Raw genomic sequence first — 25013 nt, 5'->3', positions numbered from 1 at the left:
CCCATGCTGTTGGCGGAAATTATACATTTAAAATAATCAATATAAATTTTTATGTGCCTCGACACTTATTATCAAAATCAACAGAAAATAAAAAATAAAAGAAAATTCACTATCCAAGAATAATAGTAAACACAATAAATAAACTTTTCCCTCGAGTCAAATATATATTCTCTTACATAAATTTTAAAATTTTCAATCTTATTAGTGCTTAATTTCTTTTATAATCATTATATATACATATATATTAATTTGTTTAGATTATTCAAGGACTCAATTAAATACATACTAGAGTAAGATCTTTTCGATATTTAAGTTAATATGAAAGAAAAAAAAGATGCTATATTAAAAGAAAATTATTTCATACTTGAGAATTTTATAAATTATTCGAGTAACTATTCGTATTAAGCTTTAATCGAAAAGTATTTCACAGAAAATAAGATTATAAAATTATTGAGTATTATTCAGACTTAAAAAAGTCATTCGAAAATGATGATCCGAGCTGACAAGACATTCTATTATTGACATGATGATGATATGGATTGACAAGATATTTTAATATTGACAATCTAAATATCCATGTATCATTATTTTCATATCACAATCAAAATTTCTAATTTAATTTTAATTAAAAAATAAAAATACTTGTTAACCCTAACCATCCGAGAGAGTTGCATCCTTTTTGATATGCTGATTTGTGATCGCCAAAACTACCCTTCTAGTGTGTGGTTCTTCCACGGTTAGCGTAAACCTTGATGTGAATTTGCAAACCGAGATGTACAAGTGGAAAAAACATGCCATGTGTGGATCACTTCATCCTGCTTCAACCCCATGCTGCATATGGGGCATGGCCATAACTCTGTTTCCCCCTAAGACATTCTTTGATAAGTTGTGCCAACCTTGTGGTACAAATGCCAGAGTTAATGGATTGGAACATGCCATGGATTATTGCACTCAGTTAGTTGGTGCTGCCTAATGATTCAAGAGCAGCCGTAGCTAGCCCCATGTGCCCTTGCTTTCCCTATATCTTATCCGACATGCCATTCATCACCACACCCTTACTACCAAAGTATATAAATGCATATAAGGGAAGAGAATTATGAGTAACCCATTCTTAACATCCATAGGCTGACATGTAGATGTAAACAGTTTTAAAGATCACCTCCAAGATAAATGTATCACTGTGCTTAACTAAAAGGCCACAGTGACCTATATCCTACTAGGAGCATGTGTCCTTGTACTTGGAGGATGAGCTCAGGAGTCTCATATCCATACCAAAACCAGAACAAGATTGTAAATGGCTAACATGATGGATAAGTAGTGTGTCACAGCTTCTTTACTGTACAAAGAAACATTCATTCTACTGGTTTAGATTCGACAGTTTCTGCAATGGCAGACAATCCAGATGGCTGCCTTCACTAACTGTTCGTAGGACCACCTTGTTGGAGTCACAGTTAAATGAACCAATTGATTGTGTTCGAGTATGGACACGTATCATGGTGCATAAAAATGACAGCAGGTAAAGAAGAAGGGAGGGAGAGTCTGAGAACGATACTGGTAACAATTTGCAGTCGACCATGCTCTGTACTTCCTGACCGCCATCACATGCCCATGCAAGCTGCTTAAAGACCCGCGAGGTGCGAGGAAGGCCCCTCACAGCCATCTTCAACATAGCCTCTTCGATTCCATTCTTCCCAGCTCGAATCTATCACCATATACTCAGAACCCTCCCCAACAATTGGTTTCTTAAACCCACAGTTTGCTCATGCCTTCCCTTGCAGAACTCGACCAACACTAGAGCGAGAAAACAGATCCCTTTTTGTGAGCCTTATATTGAAGTCGTGGAATCAAAGCGGCTCAGAATGCGTGCCAAGTTGCTCGATGCGTTCACGGATGAGAATATGGATCTGCAGAAGCAAATTGGGTGCATCGCCGGAATCTTTCAGATGTTTGACCGCCACCATCTCCTCATTGGGAAGCGCCTCAATGATCACAACCATAGGAAGCTTCCATCAGGTACCAACTGGTTCTTGCTGAATCAATTATGAGACTCCTTGTCGAGGCGTTTGTATCATCAGCAAACTCAAATTTAATTTTGAAGATTCTGATCCTTCTGTGATTCTGTTGGATCCCCTGGCATTAAAATAGGCGATATGTGAAAGGATATACAGAAATAATACTGCTGCAAATAAATAAGTCGATAGGTTTTCATTGATCGATCTATTAATAAAGATATTTCTAACCTGAGGAACATACATGGAGAATTTGATGATTGTAAAGCCTTGAGCCACTAATACAATAATACTGCCTCGATCCTGTATTACAAATAACTAATATCATGGAGAAATTCTTGTTCTGAAAAAGTGTCGATTGAGCATCAATGATGACCATTTAAGTGCTCATCTTTTGACAATTGTCAAATTGAATCATCAAATTGTTACCACCAAATTAAAATGGATACCCTGATATGTGTCTATGCTGCAGACTGTAGTTTTGGAGTTAGATCCTAACGAAATATTGATCTTGTTCTTGGGTAGGACATGTTCTTCCAAAGAATGGAAGACAAGAGTCAGAGCAAAAACCACGCTTTTCACAGATTCTTCAGGTAAAGTATCAGCCTCAGCATACTTACTATTGTTTTATTCTCTATCGATAGAAGATTGACAGATATCAATTTAACATGCAGGAGAAGAATCTGAGCAAGAGCTTGAACGAAACCCAGACAGCTTCCATGGAATCGTCAAGAGCTTCTTGTTCCTCATCCAGCTCGTCATATTCTTCTCTCGAATCTGTCAAAGCATCTCGACAGGAGGCCTGCTCCTTTGACAGAGCATTCTTTCAAGAGAAGTCGCTACTAGCGAATTCACCCAAGGTTAAGAAACCAGAAGATGATGCCAAATCTATAAGCTTTGACTCCTGCAGTAGTACCCCGAAGGCTATTCTGCAAACCCTTGATTTCCACAATGCTGTGAGAGATCCCATAAAGAAAGGCGCTCAGGGCTTTCCTACCAGAACTGCATCAACTGAGAAGGTGAACAACCATGAAGTGAAGCACAAGGACTCGCCCAGGCCTGTGCTGCTCGCCAAAACGAGAATGCCAGCTGATCTCAATGAAGCAATCAGACTCCTGGGAGAACTCAAGGAAGCACCCTGGAGTTTTCGTGATCATGAAGCAAATGATACCTCGTTCTACCTAGAATCACGGAGATCACCTCGTTTCTCTTATGATGGAAGAGAACTCTCGCGGCTGTCGATGGATTCCCAAGATAACAGTAAGCCCGCTAACAAACTTAGAGAGCTTCCAAGGCTCTCACTGGACAGCAGGCGAGGAGCTCAAAGGAGTTCTAACTTTGCTTCAAGAACAAGTTCAACTTTGGAGGACTTCAACAAAACTACTACCAGTCCCAGTGTCAATAGAGCTTCCAATCTGCTTCAGGATCTTAGCCAAAAGCGACAACCCAGCATCGTCGCAAAGCTCATGGGCTTGGATGAAATGCTCGGCTCGAACTCAGCAGCTCAAGCAGCAGTTGCCAGAAAAAGCTGTGCTCCTTCCCATGAACCGAGAGACTGTACCTCAGCAACCAGACCAAGAGGAACTCGGAATGCAAAAGGTGATCAGCTCCCTCACGCTGTTCAAAGCAGAGATTCAACAATAGCAAAGCCAAAAGATCATCATTCGCCGCTGAAACACAAATCAAAGATCATGACTGAGACCGCACCTTGGACACAGCAGACTCCACAGAAAGCAAGAACTGGGTACCAAGAAGCTCAGTTCATCTACCAAGAGATAGAGGAGAGACTCAAAGGGCCTAAGTTCCAGCAGCAAAAGAAGGACCTCAGGGCTCTCAAACAAATAGTAGCTGCTATGCACGCGAAGAGGCTGGCGCAGACCACAAAGGATAATGATCATCCCTACAAGATATCTGTGCTGGAAGATTACGCAGACCGAACTCCAAGGGGAAGCACTCAGAACTCAAGGTCACCAAAGGTCTGGAAACAACCAGCACAAGAAGGTGGTTCTCCAAAAGCTTTTGATCCTCCAATTGTAGTCATGAAGCCTGCAAAGAATGTCAGAATTTCAGATGCTTCAGGTCACACAGTAGTTCTTCTGGAAGGTCTATCAAATCTTCCAAAGCTGCTTACAAGTAGTGCTGGTAATAGAAAGAAAAGCTCAGCAAACATCACAGCTGAGAGAGACCACAGTCCTAGAGTCAGACTTGGTGAATCAAACATTCAGGCACTTCTCTCAACAACAGATAGGCAAATCATCAGAAGGTCCATGGGAAATAATAATTCTCCAAAATTTCATTCAAACTTGATGCAGTATCTGGAAGAGAACAGTGGAGTCTCAGCAAAACCTTCAAGCATTCTGAGCCCAAGACTGCAGCAGAGAAAAACAGAAGCAGAGAAGCAGCCATGTCCACTTACCCCCAACATGAACAAGGCTCAAAGTGAGCATAACAATAGGAAACCAGTCGAATCAGTTTCTCCAAGACACAAACTCAGGCTGAAACAATCTCAAGTACAAAAAAGAGAAGACCAGGTTGATGTTGATGAAATCATCTGTGAGAAAAGGGTTTCAAGTCGTCGAAATGATGAAACTTCACCAGGTTCTAACAAAAGTAGGAGCTTTGCATTACAGTCATCTGTTCTGCAGCATCGCATCCCATCAAGCAGGGCTTCCCAGATTGCAACCTTAGTCTTGAACCAGAAGGTACAACTCTACCTACTTCTGCAGTTAATCATTCATATTAAAGATACAATGCATTTTAAATGAGTGAAGAAATACAAATCAGAAATTTTAGATGATGAACCAAAATATAATAAATGAATTAAATTGGATATGACATTGATTGGATATTTCTTGGATGTGTGTCAAATATTTGCTTCAAAGCATCCAATTTTCAAAAATAAATTGAAAAATGTCATAAACTTTTAGAATAATTTAGGGATTCTTTATCGATTCTTCTTGAAAAAACTTTGTTTTACTTGGACGTTTCTTGAATTACAAAGATAAATATATCATTAAATAACTTGTTTATATATTGTTTGTATTAAACATCAATAATTAGTGAAATTAAAACACTAATCATACTTCTTCAGTTATTATATGCTCTCTCTATCTTCTCCATAATTTAGTATAGACTTTTGTTAATCATTTATTCTAACACAATAAATAAGATTTAGAATTTGTTATATATTATATTATATTTATTTTATAAGAATTATCATGACACATCCTAAGCTTTTCAGTTTTGACATATTGGTGCATCAATACCTTGCCATATTCATATTCCTCATTGGTCTTCATATTTAAGACACATAATCTTCTTTATTCTTTTAGTTATTCTTCTATGAGTGAAGTAAATAAAATGAAGTCCATGGTCATGTGATGCTTTAACTTCTTTTTTTTTAGTAAGTTGTGATGCTTTAACTTCTTTCAGTGATCTCTCATATAATCCACAATATCACTAAAACTGCAAAATATATTATTTAGTTGCTGTGGAAATTTTACTCTATACACAATCTGTATACTTTCTAACACTAATTCCAACGTACAACTCATAATATCAACTTCATAGGTCTAATTATATGATTTTATTGTATGTTATCCATGCATATCATTCATTGCTTTGATTTCTTTGCCTGTTTCAGAATTCTGCAGTAAATACAAGTCAACATATATCAGATAAGGAGCTCACGAGTATTACCTTTGAATACCCAAGTCCTGTGTCAGTTCTTGATTCTTCATGCTATGAGGATCAGTTTTCTCCTTCCCCTGTGAAGAGAACCCCAGATGCAGTCAAAGGTGAGCATTTGTTCTATGAATTCTGTACTTTAATGAGGAAATGTTTACAAAATAGTTTCAGTGAGAAATGAAAGTTTTCTTCTGTAGTGGTAACTAATCACACTACTTTGAATTGTCAATGTGGACCCTAATAGTCTCATTATTTATGCAACTCTTTGTAATGATATCTAAGTTATATTCCAAGGCAAACCCTGTGACTTACCTTTGTAATGACTCCTCTTATTCCTCCTTGAGCAGATACTGAACCTTGCACTTTAGACCTGTACTGCCACCCAAAGAATTCATCCAAGATGAATGATGAAACCAGCCTCAAGAAACTTCAAGATTTTGAAAACCTTGTACAAATCAAAATGCTGAAATCGGCTGATGCAGAGCTTCCAACAACAGACTTCATTACCTCGAAGTGTAACATGGACAACCCGGATCACAATTATGTTTCCGAGATTCTACTGGCAACAGGCATATTGAACAAAGACTGCAGGGTTCCGCTTCAGCTCTATACATCAGGCCATGCTATCAACCCGGAGTTGTTTGGTGTTCTCGAGCAACCAAAGCATGGCTGGTTCTCAAAATTTGAACTTGATAAAGAAGAAACTCAGCATCAGAAGACAAATACAGAGAAGAACCACAGGAAGCTTGTTTTTGATGTGGTAAATGAGATCATATCTCATAAGATGGAATCAACTGCCTATGGGAATGGCCTTGACCTTTTATGTCAGTTCAGAAGAAAACTAAGTGGGCAGCAGCTTGTACTGGAAGAAGTGTGCTCTCAGATTAGAAGACTTCGAACTGAGAAGACAAGATCTACCAGCTTGGAGGATGATGTTGAGTTTATTGCTGGAGAGGACATCCTCCACCGATCTGAAGGCTGGGTAGACTTCAGCGTCGAGCAATCGAGGGTGGCTTTACAGATTGAGAGGTTGATATTCAAGGATTTGATCGATGAAGTTTTAAGTGGTGTCACTGAAGCTGGTTTGCAAATCAAGCCAAGTAAGCTGCACAGATAGCTACTTACCAAGTGTTTGAATTAAGTCGACTTCTTGTTTTTGTTCTTTATTGTTGTGACAATACATATATATGTCTATATATTAATCAACTGGCAAACTTTTTTCCCAGGAATGGCCTTGCTCCGCCCTCGGAGATTTTTCTTCCTTGGTCCTAATATCCCCCAAAAAAATATAGAACATTTTAGCAATCCCATTAATGCTGGAACCCCTCATTAACAGTCACTTCTTCGCTGAGTGCTAATAATTTCAATTCTTGTCGTACTTCTTATCACCCTCCAATTGTTACCAAAATGTGGTAACAATAAAAAAGAATAATGAATTGATAGTTAGGATCATCTGGTATCTGCTTCTTGTATGTTATCAGAACCTTGTGGATGGCTATTGAGCTGGTAATAGGTATTCTTCCTGTTGTGTACCTCAAAAGTACACCTTACCTATCTGAAAGAAGTCATTGGCCAGTAGAGCATTTTGCCAATTTTCCTTCATAAATTTTGTTGGAATATACACTTCCATGTTTCACTCTAGCAGGAAATTCAACTGTAGAATATCTACATGTAATCCCAGACCTTTCTTGTTCACTTCTTTAAATACATCAAGTGAAAGACATTGGATTCAGAATTCCACACCAATCATTTGTTTACAATTTCCTGGCTATCAAGTTTAACTACTCAATCTAGAAGCATTCTTGTGAAGAAATAAAAACAAACACTAAACATTGGCAGTCTGAGGCTGCTTTTTTAACATCCTAAAACGTATTCAAAGAATATGGCAATAAAAATTTAAAATGTATACAATCCTAAGGGGTAAAAAAAACCTGAATTGATATATGAGTATCAGCTCTTTTTATTGTACACAAAAATCACACAACAAAACTCTAAGAGGTCTAATGGATGACTTTGATAATGGCTCAAAATCCAACACGTATGAAACGGGCATAACCTTCACCACAGTTCCAGTAAATGTTATTCTATGGCAGTGCAAATAAATCATAAGGCATGTAACAAGTTTCGCTATGAGCAATAACGGAGAGGAAAACAAACCATAAAGGAGACCAAGTAATCCACGATGAGACAACGAGAGCTGATGCGAATCCGGTGACGGCTTGGAGAGGAGCATCGAGACTCCTCTTCCTTCTCCCTGTTTCTGTTTCCGATCGATCAACGCCATGGAGAACCTCGTGCGGTAGATTCGGAGAACAAGAGAGGAGAGGAAGGGATGACAAGCGGAGGGGAGCCGCGCGAATCGCCTTAAGCTTCCCCGCAATCGGATGGTAGTCGACGGGAAATTGGGCATCGACATGTGTAGTGCTATGGAATTTCTTTGGGTAATAACCGTCTTCTCGTTACGCGCCTTTTGCACCCATGTTTCTTGGGCCTGAGACGAGTCAAATCGTTCGGGTGAAACGGGGCCCATCTTGAGCCCGTGTCAAAGAAATCGTTCCTGGCAAAGCCACTATGACATCTCGAAGAGTCATAATATTATTTGCTGATAATGTTATTCTCTCATAATATTATTATTATGAGAGAATAATTGATGACATGATCTGGAAGAGTTCATCTTTAACATGCATCTTTTTCTATTAACCTATTTACTCCTACAAATCTACGATGACATCGTGAATACTCTTCGGTTGCTAATATAATATCATTCTTAGGCGAAAAAAGATCTTACTTTTTAATGGTCATCGACCGCCACCGTGCCTCTCTGCCCCGTCGGTGAAAGTCGACGTCCAAATACTGCTAGAGTGCGAACATAAATATCTCCCACCCCTCAGGGGATATTTCTTCCATCCATCGCAGACGAACGGATAAGATCCATCACGAAATTGCATGTGTGTTTTCCGATCTGAACCCCCGTCCTGTTCGAGTGGGTAGGGTTTTGGCCACGTTCGAGAGGGGAGTAGTCGACAGATCACGGAAAGAAAGGTATCTGATGTTGCTAATCCCTTGCCCTATTTCGCCTCTTTTTCTGCTTCCATCAGTGTAATTATAGCATCTTTTGGTATGGTTGCTCGATTTGTTTCACGATCATCTTTCTTTTTGGGATCTGAACGTTTGAGTGTTCGCTGCGATGATTCTTGGTTCTTTCCAATTACTTCACTCGGTGGCTGGTGTCATCATGTTATCGTCTTGCTGTTTGTCGATCTGTCGAGGTCGAGATGATGGTATTAAAATGGATGCTGCTGAGCTATAAGTTTGGTTAGGGTCAGGTCAGCAAGGGATTTCGATTGGAGATGTTCTGTTTGTTGCAGGAGGATTTGATGTGTTCTTATGTCTCAAACAATAGAATTCTACGATTCTATTGTTTGTGCAACTCATAGTGGTACAACTGACCGTCTTGAATATTAGCATGGTGCGCATAGGATGTACAAATTTGAGTTCGATATCATTAGTTGATAGCAAAGGTCTAGGTGGTTATTGTTGAAGAACTCCAACTTTTAGTGATTACTTATGGACATAGGATAAATGAGGTCAGATGAATGGCTTTAAGCCATTATTTATTTTTTTACCAATTGCATTTATCAAATCATAATGTTTTCTATGTTGGTATGGTTTTTGTTTGGAAACCCACTTCTTCCCTGCATTACCAAAGGTAAAATATTATTCCAGTTAATCTTAAGTGTTCAGTTTTTTCATATTTGGTATGCTGCTTGCTTGTGTTTAACCTGTTAAGATGCTTTAGTTTCCTTTTTGTGCTTATCATTATCAGGTGTGAAGAATGGCTTTTGCAAATAGAATTGGAAATCTCTTGAAGAATTCTGTAACTTTAAGTCCATCGTTAAATCAAGCAATACGGTGCATGTCATCCTCAAAGGTTTTTGTTGGAGGTCTGCCATAGTACAATGAAGAATAACTTTTGTTCTGGTATTTGACTTCATATTTCTGCAGCTTCTTATGCCTCTATTATTTGCATCTTAGGACTTTCATATGGCACAGATGATTACAGTTTAAGAGAAGCGTTTACTAATTATGGTGAAGTTGTAGAAGGCAAGTGATAATTTTTTTCACTAACCTAATGTAATAAATGTTCTGCATCCATACTAGTTCATGGATGTTTTCCTCTGCAGCTAGAGTTATCATGGACAGGGAGACGGGAAGGTCTAGAGGATTTGGGTTTGTGACTTTTACGTCTAGTGAAGAAGCCTCTGCTGCCATTAGTGGCATGGATGGAAAGGTACATTGATAGTTCAGTTTGCTTTTTTCTCGGCCATGTGAGTTTAATGTTTAAATAAATCAGAATGCCCTTCCATAAGCTGCATTGTTGGGAAGGTACATCCGCCTGACAGTTCATTTTGCTTATTTGTTAATTTTGTTTGCTATACAAAATTCATCATTTATGTTTATACAAGTCAGAGTGCTGATCCTGTTGCACTATCAGTTTTATGTGGAAGTACATAAAAAGTGCTAACCTAGAAACAGAAGGCCCTGACAATTATATGACAAGAGCCTTGGCTCTTATCTGGAACATCCCAGGATCTTAATCCACATGGAAACTTCTGAGTATGATCATATTGTACGTAAAAATGGATCACAGTGTGTCTCATCACATGGATGCATAATCATGCTCTGTCAGTGTCTTCCTTAAGTAAATACAGTGGGTCCTATGTTTTTATTTCATTTAAATTATTATCCTACTCTTTTCCCAAAATTCTTCATAAATGTTCGTATGTAAGATTAGGCACCCTAGTGTATCTAATTAATCATATATTGTGCTACTAATAGGTAAATTTGATGAGGTACCTTTTGTGTTTTATTTGGTTATTGATTACCAATGAACACTGGTTTGAGTTCTGTTCTTTTGTATTCTAGTAGCATCATTTCTTACCACTACAGTGGCTACGACTTCTGTTGTTTCTGTCTCTTGTAAATGCAAGTGAAAGGTTGGATTCTTTATCATTGAACTTCCATTGTACTTTCATCTTATGTTTATCTGATGAAGGTAAAATACAACCAACTTCATGATCGTTCTAACAGAAATTTATTAGTGACACTCTTTATGGCACAAAATTGGATTTCAGGAGCATTCTAAATCAACCACTAAAAATTATGATTAAAATACCAAGTTAATTGCATGATGCTGAGAAGAAAAATCGATTGGTTGACTCAACCGTAGACTTAATTGGTATTTGGTATAATTTAGATGTCACATGAACTTGTCTTACGCTAATGCGTGCTTTGAGGGGAAAAAATTCACAAGATTCATTTTTATTGCTTGTACTATATTTCATAGATAAAGATCTTTAAAACTTGTAATTAGGTATAATTTTTTGCTAGTGGTAGGCTATCACTTGAAACATACATATGAGTTTTGCTTCTTACTTTGGACTGCTAATTTTTATTCAAGCTGGAAGATTAAAAAATGTGATCAGATTGCTTAGTTTTGAATTCGATATTACATTGTTAGTCAAAACTGCTCTGTTCTGTATCAATGATGAATCTTACTACATCAGGATCTTCATGGCCGGATAGTAAGGGTTAACTACGCCATGGAACGATCGGGTGGATTTCGTGGTGGCTATGGTGGAGGGGGCTTTGGCAGTGGTGGTGGATATGGCGGTGGTGGAGGCAGTTACGGAAGCAGTGGTCATGGTCGTGGAGGAGGTTATGGAAGTGGCGGTAATGGTGCAAGTAATTATGGTGGAGAAAGTTACAATACTGGACCTCGTGGTGGCGGTGGTGGCTTTGGTGGTAGTAGCTATGGAGGATATGATGGTATGAGCACCGTGGGTAGTAATTATGGTGTTGCCGGGGGTGACGACGGCCATGACAGTTCCATCGGCAGGGCTGATGGTACTTATGGTGGTGGTACTGGTAATTACATGGGAAACAACAGAGTATACCGTTGTAGCGAGAGTGGCAACAACGACAGTGCTGCTACAGTCAGTGGCAACAATGCCAAATATGACTATGATACTGGTGCTTATGATGGCAGTGGATCAACCAAGGATGGCAATGACGATCAGGATTTGTTTGAAGATGATATTAAGGATGATGATGATGAGCCTGATGACTATGCCAATAAGCGAAGCCAATGACCAAATAAGCATGTGTATCTTGCCTTATGTTCCAGTGATTTGGAGGTGTGCATTAGAATATAAACATGTGAAGTTTGATTTTGGTATAGAACGTAAAGAACATTTTTTATTACTGTTATAGTTACTTTGATGCATTAGAATATAAACATGTGAAGTTTTGTTTTATATTTATCGATTAACGTATTGTGAAGTGATCCTACTCATTGACGTGTCTAATTTTGAACAGAATTGCATATTCTCAATTATGGCATGATGACTAATCGGTCTGAGCAGATTGTACATAATTTGCAAACAAATTAGAAGGATCTGATTGGTTAATGAAGAGTAGCCTCAATCATCCAGTATCTATTTGACCCGATATGACTTATTTTCTTCGCCAACTGGAATATATATATCAAAATCAACATTGCTGAACCACGTACGTTGTAACGGAAGGGAAGTTGACATATTAAATAAAGAATGTCTTAGTCAATCCAATATGATCCAAATCCAAGCTGAAAGAATGTCTAAGAGGATGACCGATGAAATTTTTAAACTCTCGAGGAGGTGTCACTTGCGCTAAGATTAATGTAGGAGGAATTTTTTTTGATCCGGTCCATGCTTGATTGAGGTCTCTTAGTGGGTATGAGTTTTTCTTGAAAAAAAAATCCTTCGACGTGGTGTTAGTGATTAATTTTTATACTTAACTTTGGAGGGGATAATCTAATAATCGTCACATGCTCGTCTTGACATTTGGGAAATGGGCGAAGATAGTTTCGATCAGTTTACATTGGACTTTTGTCCACACACATAGAGAGGTGGAGAGTGATCTTGATCTTTTCCTTTTACGATAATTTTTACGTGACGATTATACGTTGAATGATGATTCATCATTAATATATTTTTTATCAATAATAAAATCTAATTTTATAAATACGTTACTAATTTGTTGCATCTTGGACCAACTTGATGGACACTATCGGAACTTGTCGGCTCAATGGTAACCATCACAGTTCAGCTTAGTTGGACACGCAAACCACTTGACCAGCTTGATGCACCAGGGATGTGTTTGCCTGTGCTCCAAAGGTATCACAAACCGGCGACCATGGAGACCCGTCAAGCACTTGTATCCTGAGCAGCCACCCAACTCGGTCAATCCGTGTGGCCACTCGAAGCTTTCACCATCTCCGACCGCCGACAGTCCTACGAGCTCCCCTTTGGGGCGTGAGGCAGCCGGCCGACCGTTGTTACTCGGGCCAGGCTTGCCCTCGCTGTTGAATTCGGTGATGCTTACCGACATGGCTTCGGAGACCGTGTCTCAGGTAGAGGAAGGACGTACGGTGGCCTGGTCAGCTCAGCAGAAAGCACTCCCATCTCCCCCCCTTTGTTGCCTGTCTCCGGTCGCACCGTGGCTGGAACTCGACGACAAAGGCTGTCATGCAGGGAGCACCTTTCCTGTGCTGGCCCAGTCCCTCGACTCCAAGGTGGAGGAGGAATTGCCTGGGGATGAGGAGATGAGGTCAAGGCCGTCGCTCGTTGTAGCATATATTAACAGAGATGCATCTTTATTTTGAGAATCTAAATGCTCTACCCAAAAAAACCTATAGAAATACGAACTTGAACTGGCAAGAACAGCTAAACAAAGGCCAAGAGAAAGGGCTATGGATTGAACTTAAAATGAAACATTGTTTTGAATAAGATTGTTAGCTCGTACTCACTTAGACAAGCAGTTTATAGTTAAGCAGCCTGAATGATTGAATCCAACATTATTAAGGGATTACCTACAGAATTCCACATCCCCCATTGCCGCCTTGTGGAGACTGGAGTCGCTAGGAGGAACAGTCTAGTTCGAAAAGTGCTTATACAGAACTACTCAAGTGTACAACCATCTTGGGAGAAGTGTCTCCACTAATTTAAGAGCACTGGTGCACTGCCGGTTCAAGCTCAAACATCGGGACAAGGAGATCACAGTAGCATCTCTCTGTTGGCTGTCTCCTAACCAGCGGAAGCTATAATTAACACACACAGACATTACAAGTGAAGCAGCAAAATTACATGGGCAACACCGAAAACCATTCTTTTAGCGCTCGCTCTTCCATGTGTATCATATCACTCACTGCTCGCTGCCATTCTACTCCGTGCAAGGGTTGTAGATATCCACCAGCCGCTTCAAGACCTCGACTTGGGTCTGCAGCAGAAGTATGTAGTCCGCCGTCTCCTTGAAAAGCCTGTCGGAGGCCGCCGCCTCCTTCACGACGTCGGGTTTGGGCGGTATAAGAGTTCTGAGCGTCTGAAGACGTACCGCCACTGCCGCCTTGCTCTGCTTCCTTCTGCCGTTCATGTGGTGGCATCTCCTCGAGTGCTTCACAAGTGTCCTCCTCCTCCTTCGCCCGCTCCTGCTCATTCTTACCACGGAACTCGAGATCTTGTGGTCGAAGCTCATCGGCGTCGCGAAGAAGAAGAGGGCGTTCGAAGAAGGGGTCACCGGGGATGGGAAGCCATGCGACTCTTTCAGCGCCCTTTTATGGAGAGAGGACGGAGAAGACCGGAGACAATGTTCGAGTCCACCCTCCACGGAAAGGTCCTTACTTACTTGTAAAATTACGAAAGTGCCATCGCGTTGGTCACTTCAGTGTTAAGGTGGAGTGGTGTTTATGTAAATATTGGAAAGTGAAGGGACACATGACTGCAAAATAAAGTTGAAATGATAAAGCCAGAGGAGGCGCTGCCACGAAGCACGTGGGAGTCCGAAATCTTCACGTGCCTCAATTTCTAAAATTACCCCGTTTTCCCACCCCAAATGTTTACATCCAACCTTACTCCTTAACCATGAACGGGACCACCTCTATCCGCGGGTAAACTTGTGGGTACCAGAAATAAATGTTTCTTTCGCAGAAGCCGCTATTAGGAACAGTAACTACCGTGATGGGTCGATGCGGCTGCTTCAAGTGTTTTAGGACATAAAATAAACTAAATGGACATATTAGGTATGTTATGGTGGGCTCCACTCCATGTGTCACTGGACACGAATGACATGCATGAGGACCATGTGGTGGGAACTTAAGGGAGATACGTCGTCCCCTCCCGTGCCAAGATGAATGTTACGTGGGTGCTATGTGGATGACATGTCAGTGTCAGCACATCATCCATCAATGCAGATTAGGAGCATTTATTTTGTGTACTTGTAACACTTCATTTATCAGAAGCGTGGCATAAGAGAAGACTTAATATGTTGGACTGAAAGTAAAACGTATCCGCGGGAGGCGTATGGGTACGCGTCGTGATGGCAAAGACGTCCGCGGAAGTGGTGGCCGCTAATTGGAGGAGGAGGAGGAGGAGGAGGAAGAGGAGGAGGCGGGGCGGGTGTGGTGGGCTCGTGGGAGGGGGAGTTGGCCACGGAGCAGAGCGCATGTGAAGAAGGGAGGCGTGGCCGCTGGCCAGCGATGCATCACCGTCGTTGCAGCGGGGAATGGGGGGCACAGGGACCGAGAGGGAGCTCCATGTGGGGGGGGGGGAGCACATGACGAGCCAGGGGAATGGGGAGGAGCAGCATGTGGGCGGAGGGGCGGAGAGGGAGGGTGGTGGGCACGGCGTCACGGACGTTTCCGCGTGTTCCTGCGACATTCCATGCACCCCCGGAATTGACCTGTGTCGTGTACGCGTCCGGCACCGCCTGGCTTTTTCCTCAGCCCGCTGCCCCCCATGAAGCCGGGAATAACTTCAAAACAACGAGTGACATCGACCACTTACTGCTCCATGCAATTTACTTTTTCTTTTTATATTTATAATTCATTCTTTTTAGTACAAAATACACCACATCTCACTCACAATAACAAATAGTCAGTGATGACTAGCATTTGCCAAGGAAACATCCATCTTAGGTGTTTTAAGGTATTTGACATCTCACTCTGACACTCCAAACTCTGAAAGAGTCAATAGATGATATTGAAGAAGGATAAGAGCATGAACTTCGTCACTGGCCTCCCAGGATTCATATGAAGCTTGTGAAGTGCCCATCACAAGCCATGATGGCATTGGTTTGGAGGACTCCATGGTGCATTTTTGTTACTCGGGAATGCGTCTCGCTGCGTTTCTCTTTACACCATGAGTTGGTTCAGCAGAGTTCATCCAGTCAGCGACCTAAAGAAATGTTAGCATTAATGGACTAAGATATCAAGGTTTATGGAAGTATGCTAAAGGTTTTTGACAAACAAGGTTGGTCGAGAAGATTATGATCAAACTTAAAATGATATCGACTGGCCCACTGCCTTCCTTAAGTGAAGAAAACATATGAAGCTAGTCATCCCTACAGTTTGATAGGGCATGAATATTGTGTTTAAAGTTTCATACTATTCAGTCACCTAACCTGATCTAACGCCAAAGAGGAATGCAAAAAGAATCGTAATATTGAACGAAATGTTCGAATATCATGTCCAATTCAGAATCAGACATACTGTTCTTTCACATGATGTTACAAGTATTAAATACTTTTAAGTACTTGAAGTTGCAGAAAGCGACCTTTGGTCCGTGTAAGGCCTGCTATAGCACCGGTGGCCTGTCGCCATTGCTATGTATGGAGAAATACAATAGTCGGAGCTAATTATATTATCCAATCTAATTAGTTATCTTTATAATCTCGATTTTTATATTTTAAAAAAATATATTATAATTTTTATATTTATGAAAGTGAAATATTTAAAATATTTTTCCTCACATCGTCGATTCTACTGACGAAAATACCGGACATAATGTTATGTAAAATGAATGACGTTAAAATAGGGTTAAAAATATAATTTTGTAGTGCTATTCTCATTATCCAAAAGAATAAAAAGAATGAGAAAGAGAAAGGTTTTGTTGGAAACAAAGTGAGACGGTGCTATTCAATTGTTCTATATTTTCTCTCTATATCTTGGAGGTTTTATTAAAAAATGAAGCACTCGATAGGAAGGATCTCTCTCTATTTTGTGATTCTACCTTCTTCTCATCTATCGATTATTATAGAACTATTGGTTTGTTGATTGTTACTTTTATAGAAATTATAAAAGATGAAATTAATATCGATGAGAATAATATTCTGAAATTATCTTTTTAATCCTATTTTAATATTTTTTTTCATACATGACAGCATATGCATTATTTCCGTTAGCACAGTCGACAACGTGAAGAGAAACGATGTTAAATATTTTATTTTCATAAGTATAAAGATCCCAATATGACTTTTAAAAATATACAAATCAAAATATTAAAGATAACTAACTGCATAAGCTAATCTATAATTAGCCTCTCAAATTTTTTACAAGGTTCTTCAAGAGAATCGACATAGGATCTCAATGGCTCTACAACTTGTTCGAGGGAGTCATCATTTTAGAGTGTCAGAATTCGGTGTGGAAGAATGGATTCAAAAATCATCTCCTTTTTTGGGTTTCTGCGTATAATGAAAAAAAAACATTTATAGGAAGAGGAAGCGAGAGATGATTGGGGTGATGACTACTATTTCATAAAATTGTGAACAATAAAACAATACCAGCCGTCTGATTTTGTCTGGGAGCTTTGAGATTGGAGACAGGGAGCCGTTTCTCACTCAATAGGTTTGTGTGGAACAATTTACATGTCACGATTGCCAAATGTTATTTGAGAGTGAGAGATCGATCGATTGTTCATCTGTGTTTCTTATTTGCAGCTCGGTTTGTAAAAATGACATATCATGGTTACGTCTCACGTCAAGCATGAGAGATATCAACTTCTTATTAGATCAGAGAATAGTTGACAAAAGTTTAGCTATGATGGATAAAAATTAAGATTAACTTGTAGAGATTTAATGAGTATATTGTTATTTAACTTATGTTTAATCATCTTGATCAGCAATTCAGATTTAACAAAACTAATAGATTAATTATTCTATCAAATCAAATTATGATAATATATCTAAAAAAATAATATAATAGTTATTGATTAGTATTTTTTGTCAAATCATATTAAAGAGAATGATAGTGTGCTCATAAAATTTTGATATTAATAAGGAGATAATGACACGTGGATGGTTATCTAGTTCTTACTCTCATTCAATAAATACTCGACTAATATATCATCTTCATTTTTTCGATATCTCAACTCTTTTCGATCGATATGATAGTCAATATTGCACAAATTAGAAATGGGTTCGACCTTATAGAATAGGTCACATCATACAAATGGGAAATTGACTCGGTCGATTGTTACCGCACATCCTTCGGGTTTAGTGTTGCGCAAATGCACTTATGATTAGAGAGAGCATATAACTATTTCTCATATTTAATAATGATCTTGAATATAATGGTTCATACCATGCTATAAAAAAAATCTTTAATATACTTTTTCGTTGGGAATCATCATCATAGTACAATTACACTTACGTAGATTCTGATTCAATATTTGACCATATCTTTCAAATAAAAACTAATTTAAGAATCAAAAAAATTTTATCGGACATGTGTCAAATGCAAGTTTATAAAATGTTTGCTTGGATCCCACTTTCACTCGACACCATACCGGCTTGAGATACACTTGAAGAAGGATCTCGATTACATCCGAATCTACATCAATATTACAATTAGAACCAAGGTTCGTCATATCATGACGTATCAGTACATATGATATGTATCAATCCAATAAAAGATTGGTACATATGGTATATTGATATGTTCGCATGTACTATTTGTTAATATGTTCAGTATAACTCGGTATGTTTCATACCTATAGTGATCGATATATCGGTCAACAACACATACTTCACATGTTTGTACTTATAATAGTTAGTAATTTTATGTTCTCTAATATAATTTTACTTTTTTAAAAAATAATAAAAATACATACTTCACATGTTTAAACTTTGAGATGTAAGAAGGATGCACCCTATCATTATGCATGTCCATATAACTTAGACGAAGGAATCATAGATATATACAATAAAACTAAATGAGCGAAAGGTATACTTATCTATCGATGAACTAATTAATTAAGATTTTGAAGGTAAATCATTCAACTATCAGTCCCAACTTAAGTGAGCCGAGGAGAAGGAAAGGTTCTATTCGAACACAAACTCCTTCCGAAAACATTAATATGGTGTTTTTTTTTGGGTGTTGAAAGTTGAAACTCATACTTGACCTAAAAATAAAGATCAACTTCATGAATATTTGGGGTGACTCGATGATAGCAACTCCATCCAAACATACATACAATCACATCTTTTCCTTCACTTGTACGTGTGACTAAATCTGAGCATCACAAAAGTTCAGAAACACATGAATGGAATGATGGAGCCTTTGTCTCTGCCATGCTAAACATCCTTGAAAGAAAAGTACGTGCCAACCAAATCGAGCTACTCGTGTTCCCCTCCCATGCGGTGCAGCTGCTGACGAATCGACCGCCCACCCTCCGGTTATAGTAGGAGCCAAGTTAGCTCCCCACTTAACTGTGGTTTCGTGACATGTAGTCTTCGTTAATGGGACAATGAGTGCTCAGATTTAGGTGGCAATTGCATGGCCCTCGGGACCATTCCAAGCCCACCTAACACAATGCCAACCAACAAATGGAACTTTAGTCATGTCGCGTAACATGGAATTAGAGCCTTCGAGGAAGATTCCCATCGTTTTCATTGGAGTGTTGACATGATGTGTTCCAATGTTGAGGACAGGTTGGGTGACCTCAATGTTTAACGAGAGGATGAGAGAAGTGGACATTCAAGTTTAACGAGAAAAAGTGAGGAGAAGTTAACCATCTCTCGTGTAACTCTTGGGAGATGAGCGAAGAGAGAGACATGGAAGAACAGAAATCATTCTTCCACAAGGTTGCTTTTCTTTTCCTTTCCTTTCTCCAAACCGACACTATATCTGACACAATGTTGCCTTGGCTTTCTCCCTCTCTCCCTCCCTCTCTCTGCTCTTTATCTTTCTCTTTTTCTTATCCCTTTGTTAACACAGCATCTGTTGTTGCAGTGTTCTTTTCGATATGATCATAACCATCTGCTTTTTCAGAAAATAGATTTGGTACTGTTCCATAAAACCTTCTTTATGAGCCGGCAATCTCTTTTATGGCTTTTTAAAGCTTCCTTATGCTCTTCTTCTATAAAGTTTAAAAGCTATGCCTTTGAGCTCTTATAATAAGAATTAAAATTTAAGCGATTTTCTTAAAAAAATACTCATACTTTGAGTATTTCTAAATCAATATTTTTTATCTTATTATTTTTAAATAATATTTTAATTTTTAAAATACCTAAATTGTCACTGAATTTTTTTTTTGCATGTTATAGTATTTTGATCTGTTACAATGTTATAATGTTTTGGCCATTACAATAAAATACTATAAAACATACTTAAAAATATTATAAAAGATCTAAAAAACTCTTAACCTTAATCAAACTAATTAGAAATCTAAAAAATATGATATTATGATGATCTATGATTAATGACGATCGAAGAGGCATAACTCACTTATGATGTTTTTCAATAACATTTATAGTATTTTCAGTACATTAATAAAACACTATAAATACTATTGAAAAATACTATAAATGTGTTAAATAAAAATATTATACCAGTTGAAAACTATTAGAAAAAATGAACAAAAAAATTTAACAAGAAAACTTTTAAGCGGTATTTTGGATTTTTTTTAATTAGGAGTATTATTTGAAAAAAAAAGGAGTGTTCCTTTTAGGAAAAACCTAAAATATGTGTATTTTTTAGATAAATCACCCTTAAAATTTTAATTAAAAGAGTTATTTTATGTGCTTTCAAGTTTTTTATCCTTATATCTATTTTTTTTTTAAGAAATGATTTTCCTCATTTGTTTGGCTTTATCAAATATGTAATTTTTAGAATCCTTGTTTTATTTGTATGCTGCTGTGGGATTAAAAGCAAATTTGGAATATTTATTTCTTAATATTAAGAACACGTTGGTTCTTCTGGACAACTACTATCGGAATATTTTACTCCAGTGTTATACTTACTTTTTTTTAAAGGAAAATATTATTCAAATATTGATCAATCCAATATGTATGAACTTATGCACATATATGTAGGATTATTTGAAATATCTTCTAGATATAAACACCATGCTCCCAAGATAAAAGTATTGTATTTTCAAAGTGAAAGCATTGTGCTCCTGAGATGTCACATATATAAAGACTAGAGTCGGGGGAGGTTTTTCGACCCAATCTGTCTAACTCTTAAGTTAGTAATATGAAATTCCTAAATGTGGGTTTGAGTTACCCAAGAAAAAGAAAGCTCCTTCCTATTTACCTATTTAAAATATATTTTATGGATGAAAATAAAGTTTGTAATTATCTTCCTTGTTATAAAAGAAAAGAAGAGAGTTTGAGATTGTTTACCTTGTCATAAAGAAAGAAAATGAAATTTATGATTAACTTTCTTATCATAATGAACGAGAAGGAAGCTTGTGTTTCTCCGCTTTTAATCTTTGTTCACAGATGACCTCCTCGTTAAAGTATCCTTTGAGAGGGAGGGTAGGTAGATAGATATTTCTGCAATATTGGGTCCTTCTGGTGTCAAATATTAGAAAAAAATACTATTGATGTCTTGGCTAGTCGAATATGGTCCGGATCCATATGCATAGGATTGTCCAAAGTATCTCTAAGATGAAAACTTATGCTCCCGTGGTGGAAGTACTGTACTCATGATGTGAAAGTATTATGCTCTCGAGATGAAAGTATTGTACTCCTAATATGTCACATACACGAAGACTAGGGTTGGATGAGATTTTCCGATCTGATCTCTCTAACGCTCTTAGTTAAAAACCTAAAATTCCTAAATATGAAATCGAATAGTTAAAGAAAGGAGAAAGCTTCCCCTTGTTTTCTGTTTAGGATATGTTTTTCTATCTTAAAGATGAGAAGAAAGTTTGTGATTATCTTCCTTGTTATAAAGAAGGAGAAGTGAGTTCGAGATTATCTTCTTTGTCATAAAGAAATATAGAAGAAAACTTATGATTAACTTTTTTTATCATAATAAATGAGAAAAAAATTTATATTTCTTATGTTGAATCTTTATCCACGTGGATGAGTGAAGGATGAATTAAGCTGATGATAGATTCGAACTGACAATAGATTCTTTATCGATTCCCAAAACTATATTAGAACACATCACTGCTAAACCTTTCTTCTGCAGTGGCAATTCTGTTTTGAAGCTTATAATCACAAAACTTACATGTTTTTGCCCATCTGACCACTGTTCTGGAGACAGCAGCCCTCCTTTTTCGGATGCAAATATTTGTCCAATCATTTTCATTTCGTTTGTTATTTTGCAGGTTGGGGAATTGTAGGAATTTTGTGGCAGAACACATATCCATATTTTTCATATTAAAAAAATGTTTTTGCATGATAGATCATGTGATGCTTTTGGAGTGGTCCAGTGATGCCACTGACTTCGAGTTCTGAGTAAATGGGAAGGGGGGATGGATTAGATCTCAGTATTTAAGGAGCTGCAGACCATTTTCTTCTTCCTCAGTGGGAATCCCCACAGACCATTCTGTGCAGGAAGGATCTCAGAAGATCTTCCTGTTCCTGTGTCCCAGCTGAACACTATCTCCTCCTCAGAAATCTGAGGTGCGACGGTCTCCTTGGAAAGGTAATGTTCTCACCTGATCTCAATTAACTCTCTCTGTTTCAGTTGCTGACTCTCCATTGTCCTTTTTTGTTCCGGCCATTGTGGATATGGTCCCATAAGTGTCAAGCATCCGACATCACTACCTTGCCATTTGTCTATCTTTTGGCCGCCGTTCTTTGGTTGTCATGGACAAGACTAGATCTGCCTTTTTCTGTGCAAGATTTCGTGTGCATCGGCAGATCTTTTACTTCCATTCTGCCAATTCACAGTTGTAGAATGGAGGATGATTCAGAAAAGAGTCGGTTTTCATAGGAAGGCGTTGCTAGGAACATATCAGCATATTTCCTAAGTCTGCAGCTTTAATCCTGCATGGATCGCAGCAACTGCGGTACAGATCTCTGCATGCAAATCTAGTATCTGATTGGATTTTTATTGTCTGAGATCTAAAGGTCTTCAAAATTTGGCATTCCCAAATTGTGAATTCTCAGATCTGATCACTCCCATCTGGTGATCAGCTGCATGTCTTTGTTCCAAAGGGATAAGAACTTCTCTACTGACAGAAATTTACTTGATCTGGTGAATCATCTGCATGTCTTCGTTCTCAAGGGAAATAAACTTGTCTACTAAGAGAACTTTACTTGATCTATTTTCATGTGTTCTCAAACTCTTCTTGACATGCATCAAATCTTTCTGATTGTTACCTTCCCAGGCTGCAACTTCTGCTTTCTTTTCCTTCAACCAATACCTGACCTTTTAACTCTGCCTGTCATTGTTTAATTTCTGTTCTTTTAGTTTGAATCACTTAATTTGCACTGGCAGAATTATAGTTGCAAATGATCGATTCCTTTCTGGATTACTTGGAATTTATATAATGTCTGCATTTTTCATCTAATTGGATCAGACTTTCTGGAACATAAACATGGTGAAGATATGCTGCATCGGTGCCGGCTACGTCGGTGGCCCGACCATGGCCGTCATCGCTCTGAAATGCCCTTCCATTGAGGTGGCTGTCGTCGACATCTCCGTCACTCGCATCGCTGCATGGAACAGCGATCAGCTCCCGATCTATGAGCCGGGGCTTCAAGACGTCGTCAAGCAGTGCCGAGGACGGAACCTCTTCTTCAGCACTGACGTAGAGGAGCACGTCAGCGAGGCCGACATCATCTTCGTCTCCGTGAACACACCCACCAAAACCCGTGGCCTCGGTGCCGGGAAGGCCGCTGACCTCACCTACTGGGAGAGCGCGGCTCGCATGATTGCCGATGTCTCCAAGTCCAACAAGATCGTGGTTGAGAAGTCCACGGTACCCGTCAAGACCGCCGAGGCCATCGAGAAGATCTTGACCCACAACAGCAAGGGCATCAATTACCAGATCCTCTCCAACCCGGAGTTCCTCGCAGAGGGCACGGCCATCGAGGACCTGTTCAACCCCGATCGAGTGCTCATCGGTGGGCGGGAGACGCCGGAGGGGAGGAAGGCTGTCCAGGCGCTGAAGGAGGTCTACGCCAATTGGGTTCCCGAGGATAGAATCATCACCACCAATCTCTGGTCTGCTGAGCTATCCAAGCTCGCCGCTAATGCTTTCTTAGCTCAGCGGATCTCGTCGGTGAACGCCATTTCGGCACTCTGCGAGGCCACAGGGGCCAACGTGGCCGAGGTGGCCTTTGCTGTGGGAAAGGACACCAGGATCGGGCCTAAGTTCTTGAACGCAAGCGTTGGATTCGGCGGCTCCTGCTTCCAGAAGGACATCCTCAACCTGGTCTACATCTGCGAGTGCAATGGCCTCCCGGAGGTGGCCAACTACTGGAAGCAAGTCATCAAGATCAATGACTACCAGAAGAGCAGGTTCGTGAACCGGGTGGTTTCCTCCATGTTCAACACCATCGCCGGCAAGAAGATTGCCGTTCTCGGGTTCGCATTCAAGAAGGACACCGGCGACACGAGGGAGACTCCGGCCATCGACGTCTGCAAGGGCCTTTTGGGTGACAAGGCCAAGATCAGCATCTACGACCCCCAGGTGACGGAGGACCAGATCCAACGCGACCTTGCGATGAACAAATTCGACTGGGATCACCCTCTCCATCTCCAGCCGATGAGCCCAACGGCGGTGAAGGAGGTGTCCGTGACCTGGGACGCGTATGAGGCCACCAGGGGAGCGCATGGCGTCTGCATCCTCACCGAGTGGGATGAGTTCAGAAAGCTGGACTATGCCAAGATCTACGAGAACATGCAGAAGCCAGCTTTTGTGTTCGACGGGCGCGACGTGGTGGATCCCGAGAAGCTTAGGGAGATTGGATTCATGGTTTACTCGATCGGGAAGCCATTGGATCCATGGCTTAAGGATATGCCTGCTGTGGCGGCCTAATTGGAAGATTACTCGGTTCGATTTCGAGGTTCAAGACGTAGTTCCTTCATTATTATTATCTGGATATTTTTCTTTGATGATCTATGTTGCAGTTACACGGAGCGGTGACTGCACCGTCATCCTGCCTCGGTCATTATACTTTGTATGGAGTGTTTTTATTGCACTAAATGAAATAACTAATTCTTTCTATCTATAACTAATAAATGGGTTAATCAACTTATTA

At 39.4% G+C, this 25013-nt stretch overlaps 3 protein-coding genes and 1 long non-coding RNA gene across 7 annotated transcripts; 3 read left to right on the top strand and 1 right to left on the bottom strand.

Annotated features, from left to right (window-relative positions):
• Positions 1-1315: 1315 nt before the first annotated feature.
• LOC135643627 (uncharacterized) lies at positions 1316-2785 on the bottom strand. Its single transcript, XR_010498323.1, has 2 exons — positions 2241-2785; positions 1316-2130 (listed from the first exon to the last, which is right to left on the bottom strand). It is a non-coding gene; the product is annotated as an uncharacterized LOC135643627 (long non-coding RNA).
• LOC103980845 (protein LONGIFOLIA 1-like) lies at positions 1578-7058 on the top strand. The gene is made up of 6 exons (XM_018825639.2): positions 1578-2013; positions 2535-2602; positions 2684-4711; positions 5653-5806; positions 6044-6796; positions 6923-7058. The coding sequence occupies exons 1-6, from the start codon at positions 1860-1862 to the stop codon at positions 7027-7029; spliced, it is 3264 nt and encodes a 1087-aa protein (XP_018681184.2). The 5' UTR covers positions 1578-1859; the 3' UTR covers positions 7030-7058.
• A 1443-nt stretch (positions 7059-8501) lies between these two features.
• LOC135643614 (glycine-rich RNA-binding protein 2, mitochondrial-like) lies at positions 8502-12013 on the top strand. Of its 3 annotated transcripts, XM_065160790.1 has the most exons (5): positions 8504-8738; positions 9523-9640; positions 9732-9800; positions 9881-9987; positions 11264-12013. In XM_065160790.1, the coding sequence occupies exons 2-5, from the start codon at positions 9532-9534 to the stop codon at positions 11846-11848; spliced, it is 870 nt and encodes a 289-aa protein (XP_065016862.1). In that variant the 5' UTR covers positions 8504-8738; positions 9523-9531; the 3' UTR covers positions 11849-12013. The 3 variants fall into 3 exon arrangements, with proteins under 3 accessions (XP_065016873.1, XP_065016869.1, XP_065016862.1); XM_065160801.1 differs by lacking the exon at positions 9732-9800 and having other exon boundaries at positions 8502-8738; positions 9523-9677; positions 9858-9987; XM_065160797.1 differs by lacking the exons at positions 9523-9640; positions 9732-9800 and having other exon boundaries at positions 8503-8738; positions 9858-9987.
• Positions 12014-22288: 10275 nt separating this feature from the next.
• Positions 22289-24982, top strand: LOC135643592 (UDP-glucose 6-dehydrogenase 4-like). Of its 2 annotated transcripts, none has more exons than XM_065160733.1 (2): positions 22289-22446; positions 23327-24981. In XM_065160733.1, the coding sequence occupies exon 2, from the start codon at positions 23345-23347 to the stop codon at positions 24788-24790; it is 1446 nt and encodes a 481-aa protein (XP_065016805.1). In that variant the 5' UTR covers positions 22289-22446; positions 23327-23344; the 3' UTR covers positions 24791-24981. The 2 variants fall into 2 exon arrangements, with proteins under 2 accessions (XP_065016805.1, XP_065016813.1); XM_065160741.1 differs by lacking the exon at positions 22289-22446 and adding an exon at positions 22620-22813 and having other exon boundaries at positions 23327-24982.
• Positions 24983-25013: the final 31 nt, after the last annotated feature.

The sequence above is a fragment of the Musa acuminata genome, chromosome BXJ1-4, assembly GCF_036884655.1.
Source record: "Musa acuminata AAA Group cultivar baxijiao chromosome BXJ1-4, Cavendish_Baxijiao_AAA, whole genome shotgun sequence".
Classification (NCBI taxonomy): Eukaryota; Viridiplantae; Streptophyta; class Magnoliopsida; order Zingiberales; family Musaceae; genus Musa; species Musa acuminata.
This window is presented reverse-complemented; position numbering and strand designations above follow the sequence as displayed.

Excerpts from the sequence above, each read along its gene's own strand:
- LOC103980845 (XM_018825639.2), top strand. The coding sequence starts at position 1,860 with ATGCGTGCCAAGTTGCTCGATGCGTTCACGGATGAGAATATGGATCTG. Across the intron at positions 2,603-2,683 it reads GCTTTTCACAGATTCTTCAG|GAGAAGAATCTGAGCAAGAG; the intron begins GTAAAGTATCAG and ends TTTAACATGCAG. Across the intron at positions 6,797-6,922 it reads TGGTTTGCAAATCAAGCCAA|GAATGGCCTTGCTCCGCCCT; the intron begins GTAAGCTGCACA and ends CTTTTTTCCCAG.
- LOC135643614 (XM_065160790.1), top strand. The coding sequence starts at position 9,532 with ATGGCTTTTGCAAATAGAATTGGAAATCTCTTGAAGAATTCTGTAACT. Across the intron at positions 9,641-9,731 it reads CTCAAAGGTTTTTGTTGGAG|GACTTTCATATGGCACAGAT; the intron begins GTCTGCCATAGT and ends TTTGCATCTTAG. Across the intron at positions 9,801-9,880 it reads TTATGGTGAAGTTGTAGAAG|CTAGAGTTATCATGGACAGG; the intron begins GCAAGTGATAAT and ends TTTCCTCTGCAG.
- LOC135643592 (XM_065160741.1), top strand. The coding sequence starts at position 23,345 with ATGGTGAAGATATGCTGCATCGGTGCCGGCTACGTCGGTGGCCCGACC.